We start from the raw sequence: 26,877 nt of genomic DNA on the forward strand, positions 1-26,877 counted from the left end.
ATGCAAATGGTGGGGGCAGGCAGATGCTTGGAATTGGGAGAAGAAATTCCCCAGGAAACTCACCTTGAGATGGATGAACAACGCCAAACCAGAAGGAATTCAAAGTCCTTGTTCTCAAAGGAGGTTGAGGACTCAAAAGGTGCTGGAAGCATCCTCATCAGGGTAGATTTGGATCTCAGTGAATATGCGGTCCTGGCTCTTCCTAGAAGCCACTGGGGCCTCTTGGTGCATTGTCTGAGTCCTGCTGGACCCTATCCTGACCCCCAGGAGGGAGGTCTCTGCTTGGCCCCTATGCTTCCCTCTGTCCTGAGGCACCAGTCAGGCCCCCCTGTGCCTGGGAAGGTTGTGGTGCAGTGCCTGAGCACAAAAGATCTCATGGGGACCCGTGGTTTTCTGGTGACTTAGCCTCTGTTGTGGCTCCAGGGCTCACCTCTGTGGGGCCACTGACTGTGTTTCCCTCCCTATCCCCAGAGCCCAAGATGGTGTTTGCCAAGGAGCAGCCAGCACGCAGTGAGGTGCAGGCTGTGGAGGGGGCCAGCACCACACTGAGCTGCGAGATGGCCCAGGCCCAGACTCAGGTGACGTGGTACAAGGACGGCAAGAAGCTGAGTGGGAGCTCGAAAGTGCGCATGGAGGCCAAGGGCTGCACACAGCAGCTGGTGCTGCAGCAGGCGGGCAAGGCGGACAGTGGGGAGTACAGCTGCGAGGCCGGGGGCCAGAAGGTCACCTTCCATGTGGATGTCACAGGTCAGTTGATGAAGCAGAGATCTGTCTACCATGGGAATAGGCCTGGAGAAGCACTTCAGTGTGTGTGTGGGGGGGGGGGGGGCAGTACTCCGCAGTCCCATCAGGGCCTGTTCAGTCAGTTATTTGGTGCTGAGTAACAAATACCCCCCAAACCTAGAGGCCCAGTAGAACAGTTGGTTACTGATACGATTCTGTGGGTCAGGGCTCAGTGGGGATGGTCCATTTCTGCTCATGTGGTTTTGGCGGAGACAGAAGGAGCAGCCTGGTCTCATTCATGCATCTGTTATCCCAATTAGGATGGCTCCTGTGAATGGGGTTGGTGGCAGTGACAGGCTTCTCTCTTCTGAGATGTTAGCTGGACTCACTCTTATTTCTGAGACCCCGTTCTCTTCTGGTGACATTTCACCCACTGGCCTTTTACTCCATGGGGACAGTCTGGGCTCCTTCACCTGGTATCTGGGTTCCCTCAGGGAATAGTAGATACTATAGGGCTTGTTAATATCTCTTTTCAGCCTTCCCAGAATGTTACCCCCATCTGTGTCCTGTTGTGCAAAGCCAAGTATGAGGTCAACCTGATCCCAAGGGGGTGGAGAAGTGGACCCCAGTGGCTCATAGAGGACCACATCCAATAGTCTATCACAGGGACATTGCAGAGACTCAGGCTCTGTCCCTAATTCTCTGCCACCCTGAGCTTGTTAACCTTTTACTTTCTAATGCTTATTGCCTCATGGTCATAGGATGGCTTTTACAGCTCCAGCCATCACATTCAAGATGGGAAGAATGTGCAAGAGGTGTTCAATTTTTTGTTTTTGTTTTTTACTGCTGTGGGATAAATGATCACAAATTCAGTGGCTTAAAACAATGCTTATTGATTGGCTCACAGTTCTGTAGGTGAGAAGTTCGGGCATGATGTGGCTGGGTTCTCTGCTCAGGGTCTCCAAGGCTGGAATCCATATGCCATTGGCTGAGTACTCTGGGAGTCCTCTTCCAAGTTGTTGGCGAATTCCTTTCCTTGCTGTTCTGAGTCTGAAGCTGTTTCCTGGCTGGCTGGCAGATGGAGGCCACTTTTGGTCCTTTGCTATATGGTCCTTCCATGTTCAGGCCAGCTGTGGAGAATCTCCCTTGTGTCCAATCACTCAAGAGCTTCGAACCTTTGGCCAGGAAGAGCCCTTCCCTTTCAGGGCTCACCTGGTTAGTTCAGGCTCACCCAGGGCCATCTCCCTTTTGATGAACTAAGAGTCAGCTGACCTGGGACCTAAATTCCTTCTGCAGAATTTTTTCACAGCAGTGTACATACAGATTAGTGTGTTTGGTGGACTAGCAGGGAGAAACTTCATGAATGCCCTAGGGCAGGGATCTTGGGGCATTTCTTTCTAGCACTGGGTGTCCCCTGTTGTCTCTTCTGTTTGGAAGACAGATGTTCTCCTTTCTGGGAGCCTGAAGCAGATTTTCCCTTATGCTTCCTACTACATGTAGGTGCCACAGCCATGCCCTGCTCCAGGTAGCCTGGGAGGTGAGCCCCTGTCCTTCCTGCCTTGTCAGTAGGACATTGAGGGTAGAGGAAGTGGGTCTGTTGAGGGGGCTGTGCTGTAGGTCGGCCCATGCCCACACCAGGGTGGTCACACCCTTCAAGGCTGGCTGTGGAGGGATCAAAGTGTGGGCAGAGTCAGACCTCACTAGTGTCTCTTAGTAGCCGGGTGACCTTGGGCAAGTTTTTAATGTTATGTCTCCCTGAAATTAACGCCCATCTGGAACCTCAGATTGTGGCCTTATGTGGAAATAGGGTCTCTGCAGATGTCATCATTTGATGATCTCTAGATGAGATGACCCTGGATTAGGTGGGACCTGAATCCAATGACAGGGGTCCTTAAATGGAAAGGAAGGGGAAATTTGAGACACAGACGTGGGGGGATGGCCATCTAACAATAGAGGCAGAGATGAGGTGATGTGGCCACAAGTCCAGGGACGCTTGGGGCACTAGCAGCTGGAAGGGGAAGAAAGGACCCTCACCTGGAGCATCCAGATGGAGCATGGCCCTGTGACATCTTGATCTTGGACTTCTGGCCACCAGACCTGGAGGGGATCAATTCCTGTGTGTGATTATTTGTTCTAGCCACCCTGGGACCTCTTATAGTCATCCTCTGTGCCTCAGTTTTCTTATTTGTGAAGTGAGGCTTCTAAGGCTGTGCTGAAGGACTGCCCCATAAGCCCTTCCCTGCTGCTCTGCAATGGCATGGGTCAACTCCTGCCACCTCCCTCCAAGACACTGAGTTCTGACTGCTAGACTGGGCTTTTGGGGAGGAGGTAGGCAAAGGAAGGGGGCCAAACTTGCTTGGTGAGGCAGAGGCCCAGGCAGCAGGGCCCTCATATTGGGTCCTGGGGGATGAACCCAAGTGTGTCAGGCAGGCAGCACTCCAGGGATTGTGCGTGTGTCAGGGTGTCCAGAAAGGCAGTGGCTAGCTGTGTGAGGGTTGGGCAGGAGGTTGAGCAGGAACCATGCTGGGTTGCTAAGTTCAAGCTTTTGAAACCATATTTTTCTTTGGGACACACTACTCAAAACTGGGGCACAGAGACCTGTGCCCACGCGACTTTATCATGTTTACGCACAGAGAGGTGATGTTTTTACACCTGGGCCAGAGGCTTCCTTGGACTGCAAAGCGAGGGGCTGGAGCCCCACATGCCGCCAGGGCTTCACCCCAAATTGATGGTCTTTGCATAGTGTTTTATTTAAATTGAATTTTTTAAAATTTATGTTTATTGTTGAAAGTATTATAGATGTCCCCCTTTTTCCCCTCATTGACCCCCTCTATCCTGCTCTACCCCCTCCCCAGGCTTTCACCCTATTATCGTCCATGTCCATGGATTTTGCATATATGCATATAAGTTCTTTGGTTAATCTTTTCTTGCCTCCCCCCCCCCCCCCCGCCAAAATACATCAGTCTGTTGCATGCTTCAGTGTCTCTGGGTCTATTTTGTTCATGTTTATTTTGTTCATTAGCTTCTTCTTAAAGAAGATCCTTAAACATTTCATGTAATACTGGTTTGGTAGTGATGAACTCCTTTAGCTTTTTCTTGTCTGGGGAGCTCTTTATCTAACCTTGAATTCTAAATGATAGCTTTGCTTGGTAGAGTAATCTTGGTTGTAGGTTCTTGCTTTTCATCACTTTGAATATTTCTTGCCACTCCCTTCTGGCCTGCAAAATTTCTGTTGAGAAATCAGCTGACAGTCGTATGGTGCTCCCTTGTAGGTAACTAATTGCTTTTCTCTTGCTGCTTTTAAGATTCTTTGTCTTTAACCTCTGGCATTTTAATTATGATGTGTCTCAGTGTGAGCCTCTTTGGGTTCATCTTGTTTGGGTCTCCCTGTGCTTCCTGGACTTGTAAGTCTTTTCTTTCACCAGGTAGGGGAAGTTTTCTGGTATTATTTATTTATCTATTTATTTTTAAATAAATTTTATTTTTATTGATTTCAGAGAGATGAAGGGAAAGGGAGAGATAGAAACATCAATGATGACTGTTGTTGATTGGCTCCCTCCTGCACACCCCCTACTGGGGATTGAGCCTGCAACCCCAGGCATGGCTGGGAACTGAACCGTGATGGCCTTGTTCATGGTTTGACGCTCAACCACTAAGCCAAGCAGGCCAGGCTTCTGTCATTATTTTTTCAAATAGGTTTTCAATTTCTTGCCCCCTGTCTTCTCCTTCTGGTACCCCCACTATTTGAATGTTGGTATGTCCCAGAGGCTCCTTACACTGTCTTCATATTTTTGGATTATTTTTCTTTTTGCTCTTCTGATTGGGTGTTTTTTGCTTCCTCATATTCCAAATCACTGATTTGATTCTCGGTGTCCTCTACTCTACTCTTGATTCCCTGTAAATTATTCTTGATTTCAGTTAGTATAGTCTTCATTTCTGACTGGTTTTTAATTTTTTTAAAAGAAGAATGAACTTATGACATTTATTTTATTTTTTTTAAAAATATATCTTTATTGATTTCAGAGAGAGGAAGGGAGAGGGAGAGAGAAAGATAGAAACATCAATGATGAGAGAGTTGTCATTGATCAGCTGCTTCCTACACACCCCTGACTGGGGATTGAGCCCACAACCTGGGCATGTGCTCTGACCGGGAATCAAACTTCGATCTCCTGGATCCTAGGTTGATGCTCAAACACTGAGCCATGCCTGGCCGGGCCTGACTGGTTCTTTTATATGATGTTGATGTTCTCACTAATTTCCTTGAAATTCTCATTAAGTTCCTTGAGCATCCTTATAACCATAATTCTGAACTCTGTATCTAGTAGTTTACTTGCTTCCATTTCTTTTAGTTCTTTTTCTGGGGATTTCTTCTCTTCTTTCATTTATGTCATGTTTCTTTGTCTGCATTTTGGCTCCTTGGGGTGTTTGTTTCTATGTATTAGGTAGAGCTGCTGTGTCTCCTGGAATTGATAGAGTGGCCTTGTGTAGTAGGTGTCCTGTAGGGCTCAATGGCTCAACCTCCCCAGTCACCTGAGCTGGGCACTCTAGGTGTTCCCCCGTGTGGGCTGTGTGCCCTGTCCTATTGTAGTTGAGCCTTGATTGCTGTTGGCATCACTGGGAGAAATTGACCCCTAGGCCAATTCGCTGTGAGGACCAGCTTCGATTACAGCTGGAGTGCTACTGTGTAGGAGATACCCCTATGAAGCAGGTTTTGCTTCAGTGGGGCTTTGGTGCTCACCGAGTCTGCCCCTTGAGTGTGTCACTCATGGATGTGGTAGGGTGTGGTGTGTTTGAAGCTGACCACCAGGTGCACTGTCTCTGGGGCCTCCTGGGAGGTACAAAGTCAGGCTCTGCCTGTGCCCTGCCCAGGGCCACCCAGCATGAGCTACACAGCAGTCTGTAGGCGGCTGCTACGTGTGTTGGGCTTGGAGGTGCCCAGGAGAGGCCAAGCTATGAACTACGATGGGCTGCCTCTTGTGCTGTGCTTGGGGCCACTTACTGAGAAGTCTGAGGCCAGCTGCTGCTTGTTTGAGAGATTTTAGGAAAGTCCTAAGCATGAGGCTAGAGAAGTCACTTGCATAGAAAAGCCCCTGGAAATGGCCTGGATGAGCCTGCAAGTAGGGAGGGGTGGGGTCTACAGGAATCACCAGGGCGGGGCCAAAGGTGAGAGTCAGGTGCTGGTGATTCAAATATGGCGCCTGCCTGCTGGCTCTGTGGGAAACGGCTTGCCAAAGGAGCAATGGCCTGTGCCAGCTCTTCTGCCTGGGAGAAAGCTGCCCCTCTAGCTCTCGCCTTGATTCCAGGCAGGTTAGTTCCTCCCCAAGTGTCCCAGTTTCCTTTCAAGCTGCTGCCCGGCGCTGGGGCTCAGAGGGAGCGTGTCTGAGTCCGTGCGCGGGCCCTTTAAGAGGAAAGCCTGGGGCCCCTGCAGCTCTGCATCCCTCAGCGACAGTCCCCGCTGGTTTTCACAGCCCTAAGTTGTGGGGACTTCTCTTCCTGGCCCTGAAGCCCTGTGCTGGGGGCCTGATGTGGGGCTGGGACCCCTCCCTCCTCCGGGAAACCTCCGTCGCTGAGATTCCCTCCCGGGTTTAACCTGCGGCACCGGGTGTGGGCCCTCGGCTACGTCTCCGAGACCCAGCCCCATCCACCTGTGTCTCCGCCCCTCGTAATGGTCTCATTGCTCCTTCAGTTCCCTGGTTGTGAGGCTTCTGTTCAGCTAGATTTCAGGAGGTTCTGAGTGACGGTGGTTCTGTATTCTAGTTGTAATTTTGATGTGGTTGCGGGAGGCGGAGGGTGCAGCGCTTACCTGCGCCGCCATCTTGTTCCTGGTTGATGCTTGTAAGTGCCCTGACCAGGGATCAAACCTTGGCGTATCAGGATGATGCTCTAAGCAAGTGATCAGCTACCTGGCCAGGGCTTCAATTCCGTTCTTGAAAAATTTTAAGGTTCCTTTGTAGGCCCTCCTTAGCAGCGGCATCCTTGCGCTTTGTGTTAGAGAGGCTAATTCTGTTTTCTTCTGATATACATTAAACTACTTGACGCGCTACTGTTAGAATAAAAACCCCACTCTCATTCCACCGGAGGCCTGCCACCCACTTTGGACACTTGGGCCAGTGCCTCCAGCCTGAGGAACAGGAGTTAGAAGGTCGGGTCCTTGGTGACAGGGAGGCCCAAAGTGCTAGTTTCTAGTGAGTGAATATGATGTATAACATGACAAGGATTGTCATGTGCTCCCTTTTTTTGTCCTAAAGATGATTTTACTTATGACTGTGGATTGATTTTTCTCCACCCACTTGCCTTAGGGAGGTCTTTGTTAACAGAGAGATACTAGAAAATTTGGGTATTTCATTATTTCAGCATCATGCTCCATTTCAACTAAGGAAAACAAACAAAAAAGGAAACTTATAAAGGGTGATGTAAAGCAGCCAGTGAAGCAGTGAATTCATCTCTGTTTCTCGCAGTCAGCAGAGCATCAGGCCCACCGAGGGGAGCTTGGCCTCATGGAGTCAAGTGCTCCGACACCCTTGTTGGGGGTACCTTTAATCTTCATCCACCAGTGGATCGTGTGGGTTCTACTTTAGACTATTAATGTGGTAGATCACATCCATTATTTTTTTTAATCAAGTAACTCACATGGCATAAAATTAAAACTTTTACAGTGTATAATTCTGTGTTTTTTTTGTATATTCACAAGGTTGTGCCACCACACCAAAGTCTAATTCTTGAACGTTTAATGACCATAAAAAGAAACACTGGCCAGGCCAGCGTGGCTCAGTGGTTGAGCGTCGACCTGTGAACCAGAAGTTCATGGTTTAATTCTTGGTCAGGGCATATGCCCAAGTTTCAGGCTCCATTCCCGGTGGGGGGCGGCGTGCAGGAGGTACCCAATCAATGACTGTCTCTCATCATTGATGTTTCTCTCCCTCTCCTTTCCTCTCTCTGAAATTAATAAAAATAAATTTAAAAAAAAGTCAGAGGTCCTTTAAAAAAAAAAAGAAAAGAAACCCTGAACTCAATAGCAGTCACCCATTTTCTCCCTCCCAGCCCCTGGCAACCACGAATTCATTTTCCGCCTCTCTAGATTGGCCTGCTCTAGACATTTCATTTAAATGGAATCATGTGATATGTGGCTATTTGTGTCTTTTTCCACTGAGCATAATGATTTCAAGGTTCACTTACACTGTAGGATTTGCCAGTGCTTCATTCCTTTATATGAACAAATAACACTATTCCATTGTATGGCTAGACTACATTTTGTCTATTCTCTCATCAAGTAATGCACAGTTGACTTGTTCCCACTTAAAAGAATTATTTACTTATTTTAAAATTTAAATATAGTTGGCATACAATATTATATTGGTTATATTAATTTCAGGTGTACAGTACAATGATTTGACATTTCTATACCTTACAGTGTGATTACCCCACTAATTCTGGTAATCATCTGTCACCATACAAACTCATCACAATATTATTGACTGTATTCCCACTTTTTTCAGTCATTCCGTCACCCCACACATCCCTTTGGTCCCTGTTTCTATGAGTCTATTTTTTTTTTTCAGAGTCCACATGCAAGACTTATTTCACTTAGCATAATACCCTCTAGGTCCGTGCATGTCACAAGTGGCAAGATTTCATTCTTTTTTATTGCTGTATAATATTCCATTGTGTATATATATATATATATATATATATTTACCACTTCTTCTTTACCCATTCATATATATTGAAGGGCACTTAGGTTGCTTCCATATCTTGGCAATTGTAAATAATGCTGCAATGAACATAGATTTCATGTATCTTTTCAAATTAGTGTTTTTGTTTTCTTCAGATAAATTACCCAGAAGTGGAATTGTTGGGTTATATGGTATATCTATTTTTAGTTTTTTGAGGAATCTCCATACTATTTTCTATAGTGGCTACACCAATCTGCATTCCTACCAACAGTGCACAAGGGTTCCCTTTTCTCCACATCCTTGCCAACACGTATTTGTTGACTTTTTGGTAATAAATAGCCCTTCTGCCTGGTGTAAGCTGATATCTCATTGTGGTTTTGATATGCATTTTCCTGATGATTAGTGATGTTGAGCATATTTTCATATATCTTTTGGCCATATGTATGTATTCTTTGGAGAAATGTCTTTTCATGTCCTCTGCCCATTTTTCAGTTGGATTGTTCATCTTTTTTGTTATGTATTGTATGAGTTTCTTATATATTTTGGGTATCAACCCCTTATTGGATATATTATTTGCAAATATATTCTCCCATTCAGAGATTGTTTTTTCATTTTGTTGATTATTTCCTTTGTTGTGCAGAAGATTTTTAGCTTGAAGAAGTCCTATTTGTTTATTTTTCCTTCTGTTTCCCTTGCTCACAAGGATGTATCCAAAAAGATATTACTCAGACTGATGTGAAATAGTTTACTATCTATGTTTTCTTCTAGGATTTTTATGGTTTCACCTTACATTTAAGGCTTTAACCCATTTTGAGTTTATTTTTTATATGGTATAAGAGAGTGGTCCAGTTTCATTTTTTGGGGGGATATATTCATCCAGTTTTCCCAACACCATTTATTGAAGAGACTGTTGTTACTCCATTGTATATTTTTGCCCCTTTTGTCAGAGATTAATTGACCATGTAAGTGAGGGTTGTTTGTAATCTCTCTCTTCTGTTCCATTGATCCACATGTCTGTTTTCATGCCAATAACACATTGTTTTGATTATTATAGCTTTGTAGTATAGTTTGAAACCAGGGAGTGTGATACTTCCAACTTTGTTCCATCTCATTCATGGTTGGCTATTCATAGTCTTTTGTGATTCCATATAAATTTTAGGATTATTTGTTCTAGTTCTGAGAAGAATGTCATTGGTATTTTGATAGGAACTGCATTGAATCTGTATGGTCATTTTAACAATATTAATTATTCCTACCCATGAGCATGATTTATCTTTCTATTTATTTGTGTCTTCAAATTCTTTCTTCAGTGTCTTACAGTTTTCAGAGGTTTTTTACCTCCTTGGTATTTATTCCTAGGTATTTTATTTATTTTTTGATGCATTTGTAAATGGGATTGTTGGCTAAATTTTTCCTTCTGATTGTTTGTATTTAGTGTATAGGAATGTGACAGATATCTATATATGAATTTTATATTCTGCTACTTTATTGAATTCTTTTATTAATTAACTATTTGGTGGAATATTTAGGGTTTTCTATATATAGTATCATGTCAGCTGCAAATCCTGATAGTTTTACTTCTTCCTTTCCATTTTGGATGCCTTTTATTTCTTTATCTTCTGTGATTGCTGTGGCTAGGACTTTCAATACTATATTGAATTATAGTGGTGAGAGTGGGCATCCATGTCTTGTTCCTGATCTTAGAGGAAAAGTTTTCAGGTTTTCATCATTGAGTTTGATGTTTGCTGTGGGTTTGTCATATATGGCCTTTATCAAGTTGAGGTAAGTTTCTTCTATATGCACTGTGTTGAGAGTTTTTATTATAAATGGATGTTGAATTTTGTCAAATGCTTTTTCTGCATCATTGAGAAAATCATGTAATTTTTATCCTTGGTTTTGATGAAGTGATGAATCACATTTATTGTTTTGTGGATGTTGAACTACCTTTGTATCCCTGGTATAAATCTGACTTGATCATGGTGTATGATGCTTTTATTTGTTTAATATTTGTTTGTTTGTTTTTTCTCATTAAACTTTGTTTTAATGGGTCTCAAAATACTGTGACAGATTTTTGGCCGAGTTGTTTTCATTAAAAAGTACTGATTTAAAAAAATAATAACTTAAAAACTGCCACACACACAAAAAGCCCAAATGGTCCACAAACATTCCTCTTTCCTTCTGTAGGTTTTACGATGCATTGTAATCATTAACCAGTCTTTTACTATTAAATTTAAATGGCCGATTGAGACAAACAGTTCTGAGACCGTTCTTCCACCACTGATTAAGACTGAGGTGGATCCTCTTAATGTACCATTGAATTCAGTTTGCTAGTGTTTTGTTGAGAATTTTGGTACCTATGTTCATCAGGGATATTGGCCTGTAATTCTCCTTTTTTGTATAGTGTCTTTGTCTGGTTTTGGTATCAGGGTAATGCTGACCTTGTAGAATGAGTTTGAAAGAGTTTATTCCTCTTCAATTTTTGGGGAATGTGTTTAAGAAAGAGAGGTAATAATAACATTCTTCAAATGTTTTGTAGAATTCACCTGTGAAGCTGTCCTGGGCTTTTGTTTGTTGGGAATTTATAAAATTATTACAGCTTCAATTTCTATTATTACCATTATTATTATTATCGTTAATCCTCACCTGAGGATATTTTTTCCATTGATTTTTAGAAAGAGTGGAAGGAAGAAAGGGAGGGGGAGAGAGAGAGAAACATCCATGTGAGAGAGACACATCGACTGGTTGCCTCCTGCACTCATCCCAACTGGGGCCATGGATGGAGCCTGCAACTGAGGCATGTACCCTTGACTGGAATCAAACCCAAGACCCTTCAGTCTGCGGGTCGACGCTCTAACCACTGAGCCAAACTGGCTAAGGCCCAACACTATTTATTGAAGAGACTATCTTACTCCATTGTATGCTCTTGCCTCCTTTGTCAAATATTAATTGCCCATATTGGCATGGGTCAATTTCTGGGCTCTCTGTTCTGTTCCATTGGTCTGTATGCCTGTTTTGGTGCCAGTAAATGCTGTTTTGATTATAGTAACTTTGTAGTATAGTTTAATATCTGGTATTGTGAGCCCTCCAACTTTGTTCTTCTTTCTCAAGATTGCTGAGGCCAACTGGGACCTTTTTTGGTTCTATATAAATTTTTGGAATATTTGCTCTAGATCTGTGAAATATGCCCTTAGCATTTCCATACAGATTGTGTTGTATTTTTTTGATTGCTTTGGGTAGTATGGGCATTTTAATGATGTTAATTCTTCTAATCTGGGAACATGATATATGCTTTCACTTATTTGTATCTTCCTGTATTTCCTTTTTCAATATCCTATAGTTTTCTGAGTATAAGTCTTTTACCTCCTTGGTTAAGTTTATTCCCAGATATTTTTGTTACTGTTGTTGCAATGTTAAATGGGATTGTTTTTTAGTTTCTTGTTCTGAGAGTTCATTATTGGTGAATAAAAATGCCATTGATTTTCGGATGTTAATTTTGTATCCTGCTACTTTGCCGAATTTATTTATTAAATCTAGCAGTTTTTGGTGGAGTCTTTAGGGTTTTCTATGTATAATATCATGTCATCTGCAAATAATTACAGTTTTACTTCCTCCTTTCCAATTTGGATGCCTTTTATTTCTTCTTCTTTTCTGATCACTGTGGCTAGGACACCCAGTACTATGTTGAATAAGAGTCTTGAAAGCAAACATCCCTGTTTTGTGCCTGATCTTAAGGGAAATGCTTTTAGTTTTTGCCCATTGAGCATGATGTTGGCTGTAGGTTTGTCATAGATGGCCTTTATTATGTTGAGATATGATCCCTCTTTTCCCACTTTGCTGAGAGTTTTTATCAAAAATGGGTGTTGGATTTTGTTGAATGCTTTTTCTGCATCTATTCATATAATCATGTGATTTTTATCCTTCATTTTGTTTATGTGGTGTCTCACATTTATTGATTTGTGAATATTGAACCATCCTTGCATCTCCGGAATAAATCCCACTTGGTCATGGTGTATGATCTTTTAATGTATTGCTGGATCTGAATTGCTAATATTTTGTTGAGGATTTTAGCATTCTTGTTCACCAGGTATATTATCCTGTTATTTTCTTCCTTTGTAGTCTCTATCTGGTTTTGGAGTTAGGATAATGCTGGCCTCGTAAAAAGGGTGTGGAAGTCTTTCCTTCTCTTGAATCTTACCCTATGTCTTATGATTGGCGTTTAAGCCCTTTACATTTAAAGTGATTATTGGTAGGTATGTACTTATTACCATTTTATTCCTTATAATTATGTTCCTCTCTTTTATTTCTTCCTGTTCTTAAAGAAGGCCCTTTAACATTTCTTGTAATACTGGTTTGGAGTTAATGAACTCCTTTAGCTTTTTCTTGTCTTGGAAACTCTTTAGTTAATCTTCAAATTTGAATGAGAGCCTTGCTGGGTAGACTCATCTTTGTTGTAGGTCCTTGCTTCTCATCACTTTGAATATTTCATACCATTTCCTTCTGGCCTGAAATGTTTCTGTTGAGAAATCTTCTGACAGTCTTATGGGAGGAGTTCCCTTGTAGGTAACGCTGTCACTGCTTTTAAGATTCTCTCTTTGTCTTTAACCTTTGTCATTTTAATTATGATGTTTCTTGGTGTGGGCCTCTTTGGGTTCATCTTGTTTGGGACTCTCTGCTTCCTGTACTTGTGTGTCTTTTTTCTTCACCAGTTTAAGGAAGTCTTCATACATTATTTCTTCAAGCAGTTTTTTAAATTTTATTTTTAAATTGATTTTTAGAGAGGGGAGGGGGAGAGAGAGAGAAACATTGATATGAGAGAGAAACATCAATTAGTTGCCTCCTGCATGCTCCCTGACTGGGGATTGAACCCACAACCTGGGTATGTGCCCTAACCAAGAATTGAACCCATCACCTTCTGTAGTGTGGGAAGATGCTCCAACCAATTGAGCCATACCGGCTATGGCCAAATAGGTTCTTGATCCCTTGCTCTCTTCTTCTTCTTTTTTTTTTTTTTTAAATATATCTTTATTGATTTCAGAGCGAGGAAGGGAGAGGGAGAGAGAGATAGAAACATGAATGATGAGAGAGTCATCATTGATCGGCTGCCTCCTGCATGCCCTCGACTGGGGATCAAGCCTGCAACCCAGGCATGTGCCCTGACTGGGAATTGAACTGCAATCTCCTGGATCCTAGGTTGATGCTCAACCGCTGAGCCACTCCTGGCTGGTTGGACCCTTGCTCTCTTCTTGTCTCCTTCTGGTACCCTTATGATGCAGATGTTTTTACATTTCATGTTGTCCCAAGTAGGTGAATGAAGGAATGAATGAATCTACAGCATGAACCCTCTGAGATCCTATATGTATTCACTCGAGTTTAATGGAACTATTACAACTTAAAATTTGTTGGTATCTGCCCTTTATCGTGTGGCTTAGTTGGTTGGGCATTGTCCCATGCACCAAAAGGTTACTGGTTTAATCAGGTCAAGGGCACATGCCTGGGTTGAAGGCTTGATCCCTGGTAGGGGGTGTGCAGGAGGCAGCCGACTGATGTTGTGCTTTAGCATTGATGGTTTTTTTTTCCCTCTCTCCCTCTCCCTTCCGCTCTCTCAAAAAAAACAATAAGCCTATTTAAAAAACTATTGATGATATCCAGTGTTGGTAAGGATGTGGAGAATCAGAACTCTTGAAAACTTATACTGGGAGTGTAAATTGGTACAACTATTCTGGAAACTCTTTAGGAATATCTGCTAAAGCCCAAATGTAGGCCTACCTATGTCCCTACCCATGTGACCCCAAAGATATATACACGAGTATTCATAGCAGCCTTACTCATCGTATTCCCAAGTTGGAAAGAACTCAGATGAACCAGAAGAAAAAAAGGAAAACTAAAGCATTGTGTCATACAACAGAACCCTGTACATCAATACCAGAGAACAGAGTATTGCTCCATGTAGCAACATGATAGAGCTCACAGCCATGATGTTGAGTGGAAGAAAACGGGCCATATCTATTTGTTGGTATATTTGGGTACATGGGGATAGATATACCAAAACTTCATTAAGCTGTGCAAATAAATTAGCACACTTTACATGTGAGTTATACCTAGAAAAGTGTAGATTAGTATGTGGATGATATGCCATGTGGAAGACTCTGGTGATACAAGAGTGAGCAACTGCCCCTGCCCACAAGAGCAGATTGCCACGTGGGAAAGGATGAACTGGCAGTGACAGGTGCCAGAATAGCCTCAGCTGACTTCTTCCAAGTCTTAGAGATTTCTCTTCGTCAGGAAACTCTGCAAATACACAGTTGAAGTGCCATTACAGGAGACATATCTCTGTAAACACAACTCTAACACCCTCCAGACACTAATAGATAATCAGGCACATAGGTTCAAGGAAAAATTTACTGAACTCTGAAGCTTTGGTGACTGTGACATAGCCTGGTATGAGCTTTGTGTCTCTGACCCTGTGTGTCCCTCCCTGTCCCCAGAGCCCAAGGTGGTGTTTGCCAAGGAGCAACAGGCACGCAGTGAGGTGCAGGCCGTGGCAGGGGCCAGTGCCACGCTGAGCTGCGAGGTGGCCCAGGCCCAGACACAGGTGACGTGGTACAAGGACGGCAAGAAGCTGAGTGGGAGCTCGAAAGTGCGTGTGGAGGCCACGGGCTGCACCCGGCGCCTGGTGCTGCAGCAGGCGGGCAAGGCGGATGGCGGGGAGTACAGCTGCGAGGCCGGGGGCCAGAAGGTCACCTTCAGCCTGGATGTCACAGGTCAGTTCTTTGGTGACACTAACTGAGCCTTGTGTGTAGGGAGTGATTACAGCAGAACACACCCTGGTGGTCTTTCCACTGGACCTCGTCTCCTTTGGCCTCCTGTCCTCCACCTCCCATTTCATACCCGAGGTTGGGCCAGAGGAGGCTGGATGGGCAGTGTGAGCAGAAGGGAGAGGTGCTCCTGTGCCCCCCGAGTGGTGCTCAGGTTGTGTTCAGTCCACGTTCCCAGCACCTGCCCAGGGCGTTCTGGGTGCTCCTTGGCGTCTGGGAGTGTGGCTCTGCCTTTCACTTGGAGTCTGAGGTAGAACAGACATCTCTTACCTGTTAGGTGAAGTTCCTCCTCTCCACGTCCTGGGGGCTCCCAGATGCCCACACCCAGCCACAAGTGCGATTCACTCTAGGGACACATGTTTGAATTTCCTTAAACCAGAATAAGGGGAAGCTCCTGCCACCCAACCCCACTTGGATCTGTCTGGAGACTGAACAGTGGCTTAGCAAATTGTAGTTATTTAGGACAGTCTGTCTTGCATGTGGATGTAGAAGGTACTGTATGCTCACTTGTTGCAAAATCTCGATCCATGTATTCTTGCAAGGTCTGTGCAAACAGTAAGCCAAGACCAGAGGATTGGCAGGTGTGTGTCAGGGACCTGCAGCTCTGAGGTCTGGAATTTTCTCTCTAAAGTACACGTTGGTTTTCTTGTGTCCCCTGTGACAGCATCTCCTTGGGGTCTGATGCATAGCTTTCACCATGGAGAGGAAGAAGGGGCTTCTCCCACATGCACGCTTTGTTGCAGACCAGTTACTGCCTTGATGGCCCGTGACTGTTAAATCAGTATTTATTTTGTAGTATTCCCTGATGACTCTTGTGTATTTGTCCGTCTCTGGTACATTCACAGAGGTGTCTATGAACTAACTATACTTCCATTTTGTTAAGAGTGGTTAACCTCAGATTGACTTCTAGGTGCCTCTACAGAGGAGTTGGGTATTGTATCTGTATACGGTAGTTTGTGAGTGTGTATAGATACCCCAAAATCCACTGTACATGTTTTAGGTTAGGAGAATTTGACCAATTATTTTATAGTACTAAATATGAAAGGTCTCACACACTGACCAAATCCATAAAAAGTACATGAAAAGTGAAATAAGATTCTCACAACTGAAATAGTTCTATAGCCTTTTAAATAAAATGAACCATAAAATAAATCTTCTCGTAGATAAAGATGGAACCCTAGTGTCTCCACTGGAAAATTATATGAAATATTCTATAAAGAAAGTATTGCATGTTTATGAAGATTCTTGGAGAGAGAGTAAAGGAGATACAGTCTCTGGCTTATCTCATGGCAGTAGCCTCACCTCTATCACCAACATCTGATAGGGAGAGTTAAAATTACAGGCGAATCTCTCGTGGATGTCAAGGCCTAAAGCTGAACCTAAATTTTTTCAAAATCAATTCAGCAGTGTATTCAGAGGATGACACAGTATAATGAAAGTCACTGTCCAGGGCACCAAGTTGTCTGAAAACTAGAAACATGAGCAAATATAATGAATGACATAAGCATATGAAAGAAAAACATGACATGATTACCTCATAAATTCAGAGTCAAGGTTGTATAAAATTTAACATCACAAATCTAGAAGAAATATTTGCTAGAAGAAATATTTGCTAGAGTTAGGATCTATTCATGCCGTAAAACTCATCTCCAATTATGAATAAAATGTTTCTTCCTTAATTTGATCAATGATACTGAAGAAAAACCCGGTTAATCACACAAAGTGAAACTTGAAAGGTTTGCCTGTGAGGTAAGGAACCAGGCAAGAAAGCTGACAGTCACCACTTTTATCAGCAGGAAATAAAGTAAAAGATATAAAAGTGTGAAAGACTTAGGTGGAACTCACAGATGATGTAATTTACCCAAGAGGTAAATGATTAGACTTGGTAAGAGTGATGAGAAATATTACAAAAGCCACATGAGCGGTGACACTACAGAAGAGCAAACAGTCATGACCCAAAACATAGGAAAGGTCCTTCACTTTGTGAGTCATCAAAACCAGGGAAGAGACAGACACAGAAGCTTCAGCTCACTCCCCTAGGTGGGCAGCAGGTGACACAAGGAGGGCAGGGGGAGGTGGAGCCTGTAACTGTCCTGGGCTGGGTGAGAAGGCTCCGTGGGCAATGCAGGAAAGATTTGGCCATCTGGGAGGGTGGTGTGGACTCGTGCTGGCCTGAAGTCCCTCTGCTAGAGGGTGTGTGCTCTGGAGAAGTCCTTCACAGTGTGCCCACCTTGGACAGCCATGTGGGCAGTGGTCAGTGTGCAGATGAATGTGTTCCTTGTGCTGAGAGGGCACCGGGGCTTCTGTAGGCCACCGAGTGGGTGCAGAGCCTGGAGAAGTTTCCAGTCCTCCCAATTCCCTGTTGAGTCCTTTCCACAGTGCTGTCCTCCTGACGTAGATGAAGTCTCTGACCCTGTGTGTTCCTCCCTGTCCCCAGAGCCCAAGGTGGTGTTTGCCAAGGAGCAACAGGCACGCAGTGAGGTGCAGGCCGTGGCAGGGGCCAGTGCCACGCTGAGCTGCGAGGTGGCCCAGGCCCAGACACAGGTGACGTGGTACAAGGACGGCAAGAAGCTGAGTGGGAGCTCGAAAGTGTGTGTGGAGGCCACGGGCTGCACCCGGCGCCTGGTGCTGCAGCAGGCGGGCAAGGCGGATGGCGGGGAGTACAGCTGCGAGGCCGGGGGCCAGAAGGTCACCTTCAGCCTGGATGTCACAGGTCAGTTCTTTGGTGACACTAACTGAGCCTTGTGTGTAGGGAGTGATTACAGCAGAACACACTCTGGTGATCTTTCCACTGGACCTCATCTCCTTTAGCCTCCTGTCCTCCACCTCCCATTTCATACCCGAGGTTGGGCCAGAGGAGGCTGGATGGGCAGTGTGAGCAGAAGGGAGAGGTGCTCCTGTGCCCCCCGAGTGGTGCTCAGGTTGTGTTCAGTCCACGTTCCCAGCACCTGCCCAGGGCGTTCTGGGTGCTCCTTGGCGTCTGGGAGTGTGGCTCTGCCTTTCACTTGGAGTCTGAGGTAGAACAGACATCTCTTACCTGTTAGGTGAAGTTCCTCCTCTCCACGTCCTGGGGGCTCCCAGATGCCCACACCCAGCCACAAGTGTGATTCACTCTAGGGACACATGTTTGAATTTCCTTAAACCAGGATAGGATCCTGCCACCCAACCCTCCTTGGCTCTTTCTAGAGACTGAACAGTGGCTTAGCACACTAGTTATTTAGGACACTTTGTCTTGCATGTGGATGTAGAAGGTATTGTATGCTCACTTGTTGCAAAATCTCAATCCATGTATTCTTGCAAGGTCTGTGCAAACAGTAAACCAAGACCAGAGGATTGGCAGGTGTGTGTCAGGAACCTGCAGCTCTGAGGTCTGGAATTTTCTCTCTAAAGTACACGTTGGTTTTCTTGTGTCCCCTGTGACAGCATCTCCTTGGGGTCTGATGCATAGGTTTCACCATGGAGAGGAAGAAGGGGCTTCTCCCACATGCACGCTTTGTTGCAGACCAGTTACTGTCCTGATGGCCCGACTGTTAAATCAGTATTTATTTCGTAGCATTTCCTGATGACTCTTGTGTATTTGTCCGTCTCTGGTGCATTCACAGAGGTGTCTGTGAACTAACGATATTTCCATTTTGTTAAGAGTGGTTAACCTCAGATGGACTTCTAGGTGCCTCTACAGAGCAGCTGAATACTATATCTATCTGTATACAGTACTTTGTGGGTGTTTCTAGATACCCAAATATCCACTGTACATGTTTTAAATGTTACTTTAGAAGACTAGAACAAATTATTTTTCAGTAGTATGAAAATCTTTTATAAATTTCTTAGAAAAGTACATGAAAAGTGGCATAAGATTTTGAAACTCATATAGTCTTCTAGCCTTTTAATGAAATGGAACCAGAAAAAACCAACAGACCTGTCATAGATAAAGATGAAACCCCAGTGGTGCCACGTGAAAATTATATGAAACATTCTATAAAGAAAATATTGCATGTTCATGGAGATTTTTTGAAGGATAGAAAAGCAGATATCCTCTCTGGCTTATCTCATGGCACTATCATAACATCTATCGCCAACATCTGATTGAGAGAGTTGAAATTACAGGGCAATCTCTTGTGGATCTCAAGGCTGTGTGTCTGTGGTGAGGTGACAACTCCTGGGCTTGGTGGGTGGGGAGCAGGTCCAGCTCCATCTGGCACTTGCAAGGCGGAGCTGCCAGGCTCTTCATTGCTTACGCGAATGGTGGGGGTGGGCAGATGCTTGGAATTGGGAGAAGAAATTCCCCAGGAAACACCTTGAGATGGATGAACAACGCCAAAGCAGAAGGAATTCGAAGTCCTTGTTCTCAAAGGAGGCTGAGGACCCAAAAGGTGCTGGAAGCACCCTCATCAGGATAGATTTGGATCTCAGTGAATATGCGGTCCTGGCTCTTCCTAGAAGCCACTGGGGCCTCTGGGTGCATTGTCTGAGTCCTGCTGGACCCTATCCTGACCCCCAGGAGGGGGATCTCTGCTCGGCCCCTATGCTTCCCTCTGTCCTGAGGCACCAGTCAGGCCCCCCTGTGCCTGGGAAGGTTGTGGTGCAGTGCCTGAGCACAAAAGATCTCATGGGGACCCGTGGTTTTCTGGTGACTCAGCCTCTGTTGTGGCTCCAGGGCTCACCTCTGTGGGGCCACTGACTGTGTTTCCCTCCCTGTCCCCAGAGCCTAAGGTTGTATTTGCCAAGGAGCAGCCAGCACGCAGTGAGGTGCAGGCTGTGGAGGGGGCCAGCACCACACTGAGCTGCGAGATGGCCCAGGCCCAGACTCAGGTGACGTGGTACAAGGACGGCAAGAAGCTGAGTGGGAGCTCGAAAGTGCGCATGGAGGCCAAGGGCTGCACACAGCAGCTGGTGCTGCAGCAGGCGGGCAAGGCGGACAGTGGGGAGTACAGCTGCGAGGCCGGGGGCCAGAAGGTCACCTTCCATGTGGATGTCACAGGTCAGTTGTGTGGGGGGTGCTATGTGAGCCTGTTTGCAGGAGATGATGCCATTGACCAACAGACCCAATGGACCTCTGTGCTCTTTTCATTAGACTTCATACCTCCAGGTCTCCCATCCTGCCACTTCCCATTTTCATGCCCATGGCTGAGCCCATGGTGTCTGGATGGGGAGAGTGAGTGGTGCCCGCTGAGTGGTGTTTCCATGTAGTAATGCTTTGTCACATGTTCCCAGCTAATGCCCAGAATCGTCCTGCTGTGGCCGGGTATTCAGGACTCTGGCTGTGCCTGTGCTTGGGGTTTGGGGTTGTCTCTTACCTGCAGTATGTGAACATCCTTCTATTGACTTTCCCGCATTCCTTCACCCAGCAGCACATGAGGGTTCTTGCTAGCGAGAGCTGTTTGAATGGACTGAACCAAAGTTAGGCATAATTTTGGCCACTGGATCATACCTGGGTTATTTCAAAACTAACACTTGGTGTATCATAGCTTTAGGTCGTCAAGGACACTGCTCTTTTTACTCCATGTGCCAGGTTATAGATCCATGTTTCCCATTGTCTGCTGTTAGAACAGTCTATGTCCATATTGTTCTTGCAGTTTGATTTGTAATCAGAAGTGAAAAGAGTGAGTTTCTGATAGTACATCGGCACAGACTGTCAATTTTGAGTTCCTCTAGTAGCACCACCACTGTCTCTTAAAGCATTTATTTTAGAGAATTTCTCCTAATGGTTCGTGTTTCTATTCTACTCTGTCTGATTTATAGAGAAGTCTCCAAACTAAATTTATTTTCCTCTTATTAAGAGTGTTACTGTCAGGCAACAGTGGCTGCCAACCTACACTGAGCTCCCCCAAAGCAGACCTGCCATGCTGATCCATTTGCCTTTGGTGTCTAAAGTCTTTATGACCCACCATCTTGCTCTCCTTTGGGACTGAAGGCAGAAGCAAGTCAAGGGACCCCTTTCCACAGCCCATGCCGGTTCAGCCACTGCCCACTGTGACCACCAGGTGGAGACTGCTGTCCTCTCCATGGTCCTCATCTCACCTATGTGAGAGCACATTCTGGCAACCCATCCTAAGCATGTCTTCCAAGAGCTTTCTTTTTCCATGCAACCTGTGGTTTGAGTCACATAAATTACACACATTCTCTTTCAAAACCCTTCTATGTAAGGTTGGCCTTAATTGGACCAGCACTCTAGGGAAATATTTCATTGGGAGAAATGTGACGTTTACCTAGGAACCATTTTACAAGCCAATTTGGTATTTGCCCAGGGAATAGATAACTCAGTCCAGGGCCAGCCCTGAAGGTCCAAATGGAACTCAGATGCCATCCAAATCCTTGCACACACTTGAGAAGGAAGCTAGGAACCGATTTCCTCCAGTTCCCAAAGCTTGAGAGCTAAGGACATTATGCAAATAAGGACAAGCAGGGAGAAAACACTTTCTAAAGAATCCTATTACAATTTTATAAAACCTCCATGAGAGAGGAAGAATCTGTTGCTACATATCATAATATAAAGCCCAGAGGTAAAGGCTTGTTTATTCAAGCAGAGAACCCAACAAAAAAGGTTCATAGGCAGTGTTTTTAGAACACATATTTAAAAGCTGATAGGCTTACATCACAGTGGGGAAAATATTTCAAGCACTGTGCTCTCACAAAATTAAATACAATTGCAGTTTTTGCAGGTCACACACCAGGTGCAGATCCTGGAGAAGTTTCCAGTCCTCCCAATTCCCTGTTCAGTCCTTCTTTCCACAGTGCTGTCCTCCTGACGTAGATGAAGTCTCTGACCCTGTGTGTCCCTCCCTGTCCCCAGAGCCCAAGGTGGTGTTTGCCAAGGAGCAGCAGGCACACAGTCAGGTGCAGGCCGTGGCAGGGGCCAGTGCCACGCTGAGCTGCGAGGTGGCCCAGGCCCAGACTCAGGTGACGTGGTACAAGGATGGCAAGAAGCTGAGTGGGAGCTCGAAAGTGCGTGTGGAGGCCACGGGCTGCACCCGGCGCCTGGTGCTGCAGCAGGCGGGCAAGGCGGATGGCGGGGAGTACAGCTGCGAGGCCGGGGGCCAGAAGGTCACCTTCAGCCTGGATGTCACAGGTCAGTTCTTTGGTGACACTAACTGAGCCTTGTGTGTAGGGAGTGATTACAGCAGAACACACCCTGGTGGTCTTTCCACTGGACCTCGTCTCCTTTGGCCTCCTGTCCTCCACCTCCCATTTCATACCCGAGATTGGGCCAGAGGAGGCTGGATGGGCAGTGTGAGCAGAAGGGAGAGGTGCTCCTGTGCCCCCCGAGTGGTGCTCAGGTTGTGTTCAGTCCATGTTCCCAGCACCTGCCCAGGGCGTTCTGGGTGCTCCTTGGCGTCTGGGAGTGTGGCTCTGCCTTTCACTTGCAGTCTGAGGTAGAACAGACAGCTCTTACCTATTTAGGTGAATTTCCTCCTCTCCACGTCCTGGGGGCTCCCAGATGCCCACACCCAGCCACAAGTGCAATTCACTCTAGGGACACATGTTTGAATTTCCTTAAACCAGGATAGGATCCTGCCACCCAACCCTCCTTGGCTCTATCTGGAGACTGAACAGTGGCTTAGCACACTGTAGTTATTTAGGACAGTCTGTCTTGCATGTGGATGTAGAAGGTACTAAATGCTCACTTGTTGCAAAATCTTGATCCATGTATTCTTGCAAGGTCTGTGCAAACAGTAAGCCAAGACCAGAGGATTGGCAGGTGTGTGTCAGGGACCTGCAGCTCTGAGGTCTGGAATTTTCTCTCTAAAGTTCACGTTGGTTTCCTTTTGTCCCCTGTGACAGCATCTCCTTGGGGTCTGATGCATAGCTTTCACCATGGAGAGGAAGAAGGGGCTTCTCCCACATGCACGCTTTGTTGCAGACCAGTTATTGTCCTGATGGCCCGACTGTTAAATCAGTATTTATTTTGTAGTATTTCCTGATGATTCTTGTGTATTTGTCCCTCTTTGGTACATTCACAGAGGTGGCTGTGAACTAACTATATTTCCATTTTGTTAAGAGTGGTTAACCTCAGATTGACTTCCTGGTGCCTCTGCAGAGCGGTTGGGTATTGTATCTATCTGTATACAGTAGTTTGTGGGTGTGTATACATACCCAAGGTCCACTGCACATGTTTTAAATGTTACTTTAGAAGACTAGAACAAGTTATTTTATAGTAGCATGAAAATCTTTTACAAATTTCTTAGAAAAGTAATGAAAAGTGGCATAAGATTTTGAATCTCAAATAGCCTTCTAGCCTTTTAATGAAATGGAACCAGAAAAAACCAACAGACCTGTCATAGATAAAGATGAAACCCCAGTGCCTCCACTTGAAAATTATATGAAACACTCTATAAAGAAAATATTGCATGTTCATGGAGATTCTTTGAAGGATAGAAAAGCAGATATCGTCTCTGGCTTATCTCATGGCACTAACATAACATCTATCACCAACATCTGATTGAGAGAGTTAAAATTACAGGGCAATCTCTTGTGGATCTCAAGGCTGTGTGTCTGTGGTGAGGTGACAACTCCTGGGCTTGGTGGGTGGGGAGCAGGTCCAGCTCCATCTGGCACTTGCAAGGCGGAGCTGCCAGGCTCTTCATTGCTTACGCGAATGGTGGGGGTGGGCAGATGCTTGGAATTGGGAGAAGAAATTCCCCAGGAAACTCACCTTGAGATGGATGAACAACGCCAAAGCAGAAGGAATTCGAAGTCCTTGTTCTCAAAGGAGGCTGAGGACCCAAAAGGTGCTGGAAGCACCCTCATCAGGATAGATTTGGATCTCAGTGAATATGCGGTCTTGGCTCTTCCTAGAAGCCACTGGGGCCTCTGGGTGCATTGTCTGAGTCCTGCTGGACCCTATCCTGACCCCTAGGAGGGAGGTCTCTGCTCGGCCCCTATGCTTCCCTCTGTCCTGAGGCACCAGTCAGGCCCCCCTGTGCCTGGGAGGGTTGTGGTGCAGTGCCTGAGCACAAAAGATCTCATGGGGACCCGTGGTTTTCTGGTGACTCAGCCTCTGTTGTGGCTCCAGGGCTCACCTCTGTGGGGCCACTGACTGTGTTTCCCTCCCTGTCCCCAGAGCCTAAGGTTGTATTTGCCAAGGAGCAGCCAGCACGCAGTGAGGTGCAGGCTGTGGAGGGGGCCAGCACCACACTGAGCTGCGAGATGGCCCAGGCCCAGACTCAGGTGACGTGGTACAAGGACGGCAAGAAGCTGAGTGGGAGCTCGAAAGTGCGCATGGAGGCCAAGGGCTGCACACAGCAGCTGGTGCTGCAGCAGGCGGGCAAGGCGGACAGTGGGGAGTACAGCTGCGAGGCCGGGGGCCAGAAGGTCACCTTCCATGTGGATGTCACAGGTCAGTTGTGTGGGGGGTGCTATGTGAGCCTGTTTGCAGGAGATGATGCCATTGACCAACAGACCCAATGGACCTCTGTGCTCTTTTCATTAGACTTCATACCTCCAGGTCTCCCATCCTGCCACTTCCCATTTTCATGCCCATGGCTGAGCCCATGGTGTCTGGATGGGGAGAGTGAGTGGTGCCCGCTGAGTGGTGTTTCCATGTAGTAATGCTTTGTCACATGTTCCCAGCTAATGCCCAGAATCGTCCTGCTGTGGCCGGGTATTCAGGACTCTGGCTGTGCCTGTGCTTGGGGTTTGGGGTTGTCTCTTACCTGCAGTATGTGAACATCCTTCTATTGACTTTCCCGCATTCCTTCACCCAGCAGCACATGAGGGTTCTTGCTAGCGAGAGCTGTTTGAATGGACTGAACCAAAGTTAGGCATAATTTTGGCCACTGGATCATACCTGGGTTATTTCAAAACTAACACTTGGTGTATCATAGCTTTAGGTCGTCAAGGACACTGCTCTTTTTACTCCATGTGCCAGGTTATAGATCCATGTTTCCCATTGTCTGCTGTTAGAACAGCCTATGTCCATATTGTCCTTGCAGTTTGATTTGTAATCAGAAGTGAAAAGAGTGAGTTTCTGATAGTACATCGGCACAGACTGTCAATTTTGAGTTCCTCTAGTAGCACCACCACTGTCTCTTAAAGCAGTATTTATTTTAGAGAATTTCTCCTAGTGGTTTGTGTTTCTATTCTACTCTGATTTATAGAGAAGTCTCCAAACTAAATTTATTTTCCTCTTATTAAGAGAGTGTTACTGTCAGGCAACAGTTGCTTCCAACCTACACTGAGCTCTACCTGCCAACACATAACTGTTTGGCATTATGTCATGATATAATGGTTAGTGGGAGTTTATAGATACCCCAAAACACCGTGATCTTTGTCAAACATTATTTCTTTTTAGTTAAAAAATATATATCCTTCAGAGAGGGGAAAGGAGAGAGATAGATAGAAATATCAATGATGAGAGGGTCATTGATTGGCTGCCTCCCGCATGATCACCGGGATCAAGCTGGCAACCAGGACATGTGTCCTGACCCGGAATCAAACTGTGACCTCCTAGTTCATAGGTCAATGCCGAACTGCTGTACCATGACAGCCAGGCTGTCAAACATTATTTTAAGAGATAATGACAAATTGTTTTATGTTTTTAACAATTTTGTGAGTTCTTACAAACCTATGTTAAGTGATGCACACAAAGAACAGCTCTAATAGTCTATATACTTTGTTCAATAATAGATCCATAATAAATAATCTTTTCAGGGAGAACAACCTAAGCCTAGTGACTCTACTAGTAAATTATATGAAATGTTCTAGAATGAAATTATTTCATGTTTCTGGGTATATTTCTAGAGATAGGAGGAAATAGTCTCCAGATGGTTTTCTGTAGATAATATACTATGGATATAAAAAAATGACAAGGAATGAAACAGGAGTGAAAATTACAGGCCAACTTATTATAGACAAATATTAGCAGACGGAATTCAGTGGTATATCAAAAAGACATACACTGTGATGGAGGTTATAATCTCAGAAGGCAAATCTGGTTTATCTTTAGAAACATAAGCAGATCAAAATGAAACATCACATTAGCAAATTGAATTAAAACGTGATGTGATTATATCAATAAATGCAGAATAAAAACTTGATAAAGTTTAATGTTCTAAATGCAAAAATAGTGTGTGATAAAGTTTAGCATCAGTTCATGGCATAAAATTCTTAGGAATCCATAGGAAGAAGTGTCCTTCTCTAATTTGATAAATGCTACTTCAGAGGACACCAGGTAACTGTTCACGAGAACCTTGAAGACTCTGCGTTTGAGACAGAGCACAAAATATAAGGCTACTGTTATCACTTCTACCCACCGTTTTAGAGCAGAGGAAGCAGGAAAACAAAATCAGAGTTATAAACCTTGGAAAAATAAGTGGAATTCACCACAGAAAAAGGTGAAAGCAGTTCATGAACCATGAAACACTCAACCCATTAGGCATTATGACAACTGTCATCTCCTGGTGTTTACTCAGAGTCTGAGCTGGGACTGGAGAGACGGCTGAGGAGGGTGAAGGAGTTGCCAGCACTGACCTGTGCCGCCCTGCGCTCTCTGCCTCTGGGAGGGCTGTGGCCAGTGATTCCTCCCTTTCCAGCCTCAATGACAAATATCCTGGCACTTTTCAACTTTTGCCTTCAGCCCAAATGCCATGTAGCACCCACCCCTCTGACTCCTGCTTACCTTGGAGGGATTTCTATGGGAAAAGAAAGAAGGAAAGAAATGCCACCAGCCC

General features: G+C 45.2%; 1 protein-coding gene across 1 annotated transcript in view; it reads left to right on the forward strand.

Moving 5' to 3' along the window:
- The window catches only part of OBSCN (obscurin, cytoskeletal calmodulin and titin-interacting RhoGEF), a 145,448-nt gene that overhangs the window by 12,157 nt on the left and 106,414 nt on the right, over nt 1–26,877 (forward strand). The window contains 6 exon segments of the mRNA XM_087816905.1: nt 7,522–7,530; nt 14,882–15,157; nt 17,649–17,924; nt 19,914–20,189; nt 22,002–22,277; nt 24,270–24,545. Coding sequence (XP_087673031.1) covers nt 7,522–7,530; nt 14,882–15,157; nt 17,649–17,924; nt 19,914–20,189; nt 22,002–22,277; nt 24,270–24,545 — 1,389 coding nt within the window.

The sequence above is a fragment of the Miniopterus natalensis genome, chromosome 4 (assembly GCF_054644295.1).
Source record: "Miniopterus natalensis isolate mMinNat1 chromosome 4, mMinNat1.hap1, whole genome shotgun sequence".
Lineage (NCBI taxonomy): Eukaryota > Metazoa > Chordata > Mammalia > Chiroptera > Miniopteridae > Miniopterus > Miniopterus natalensis.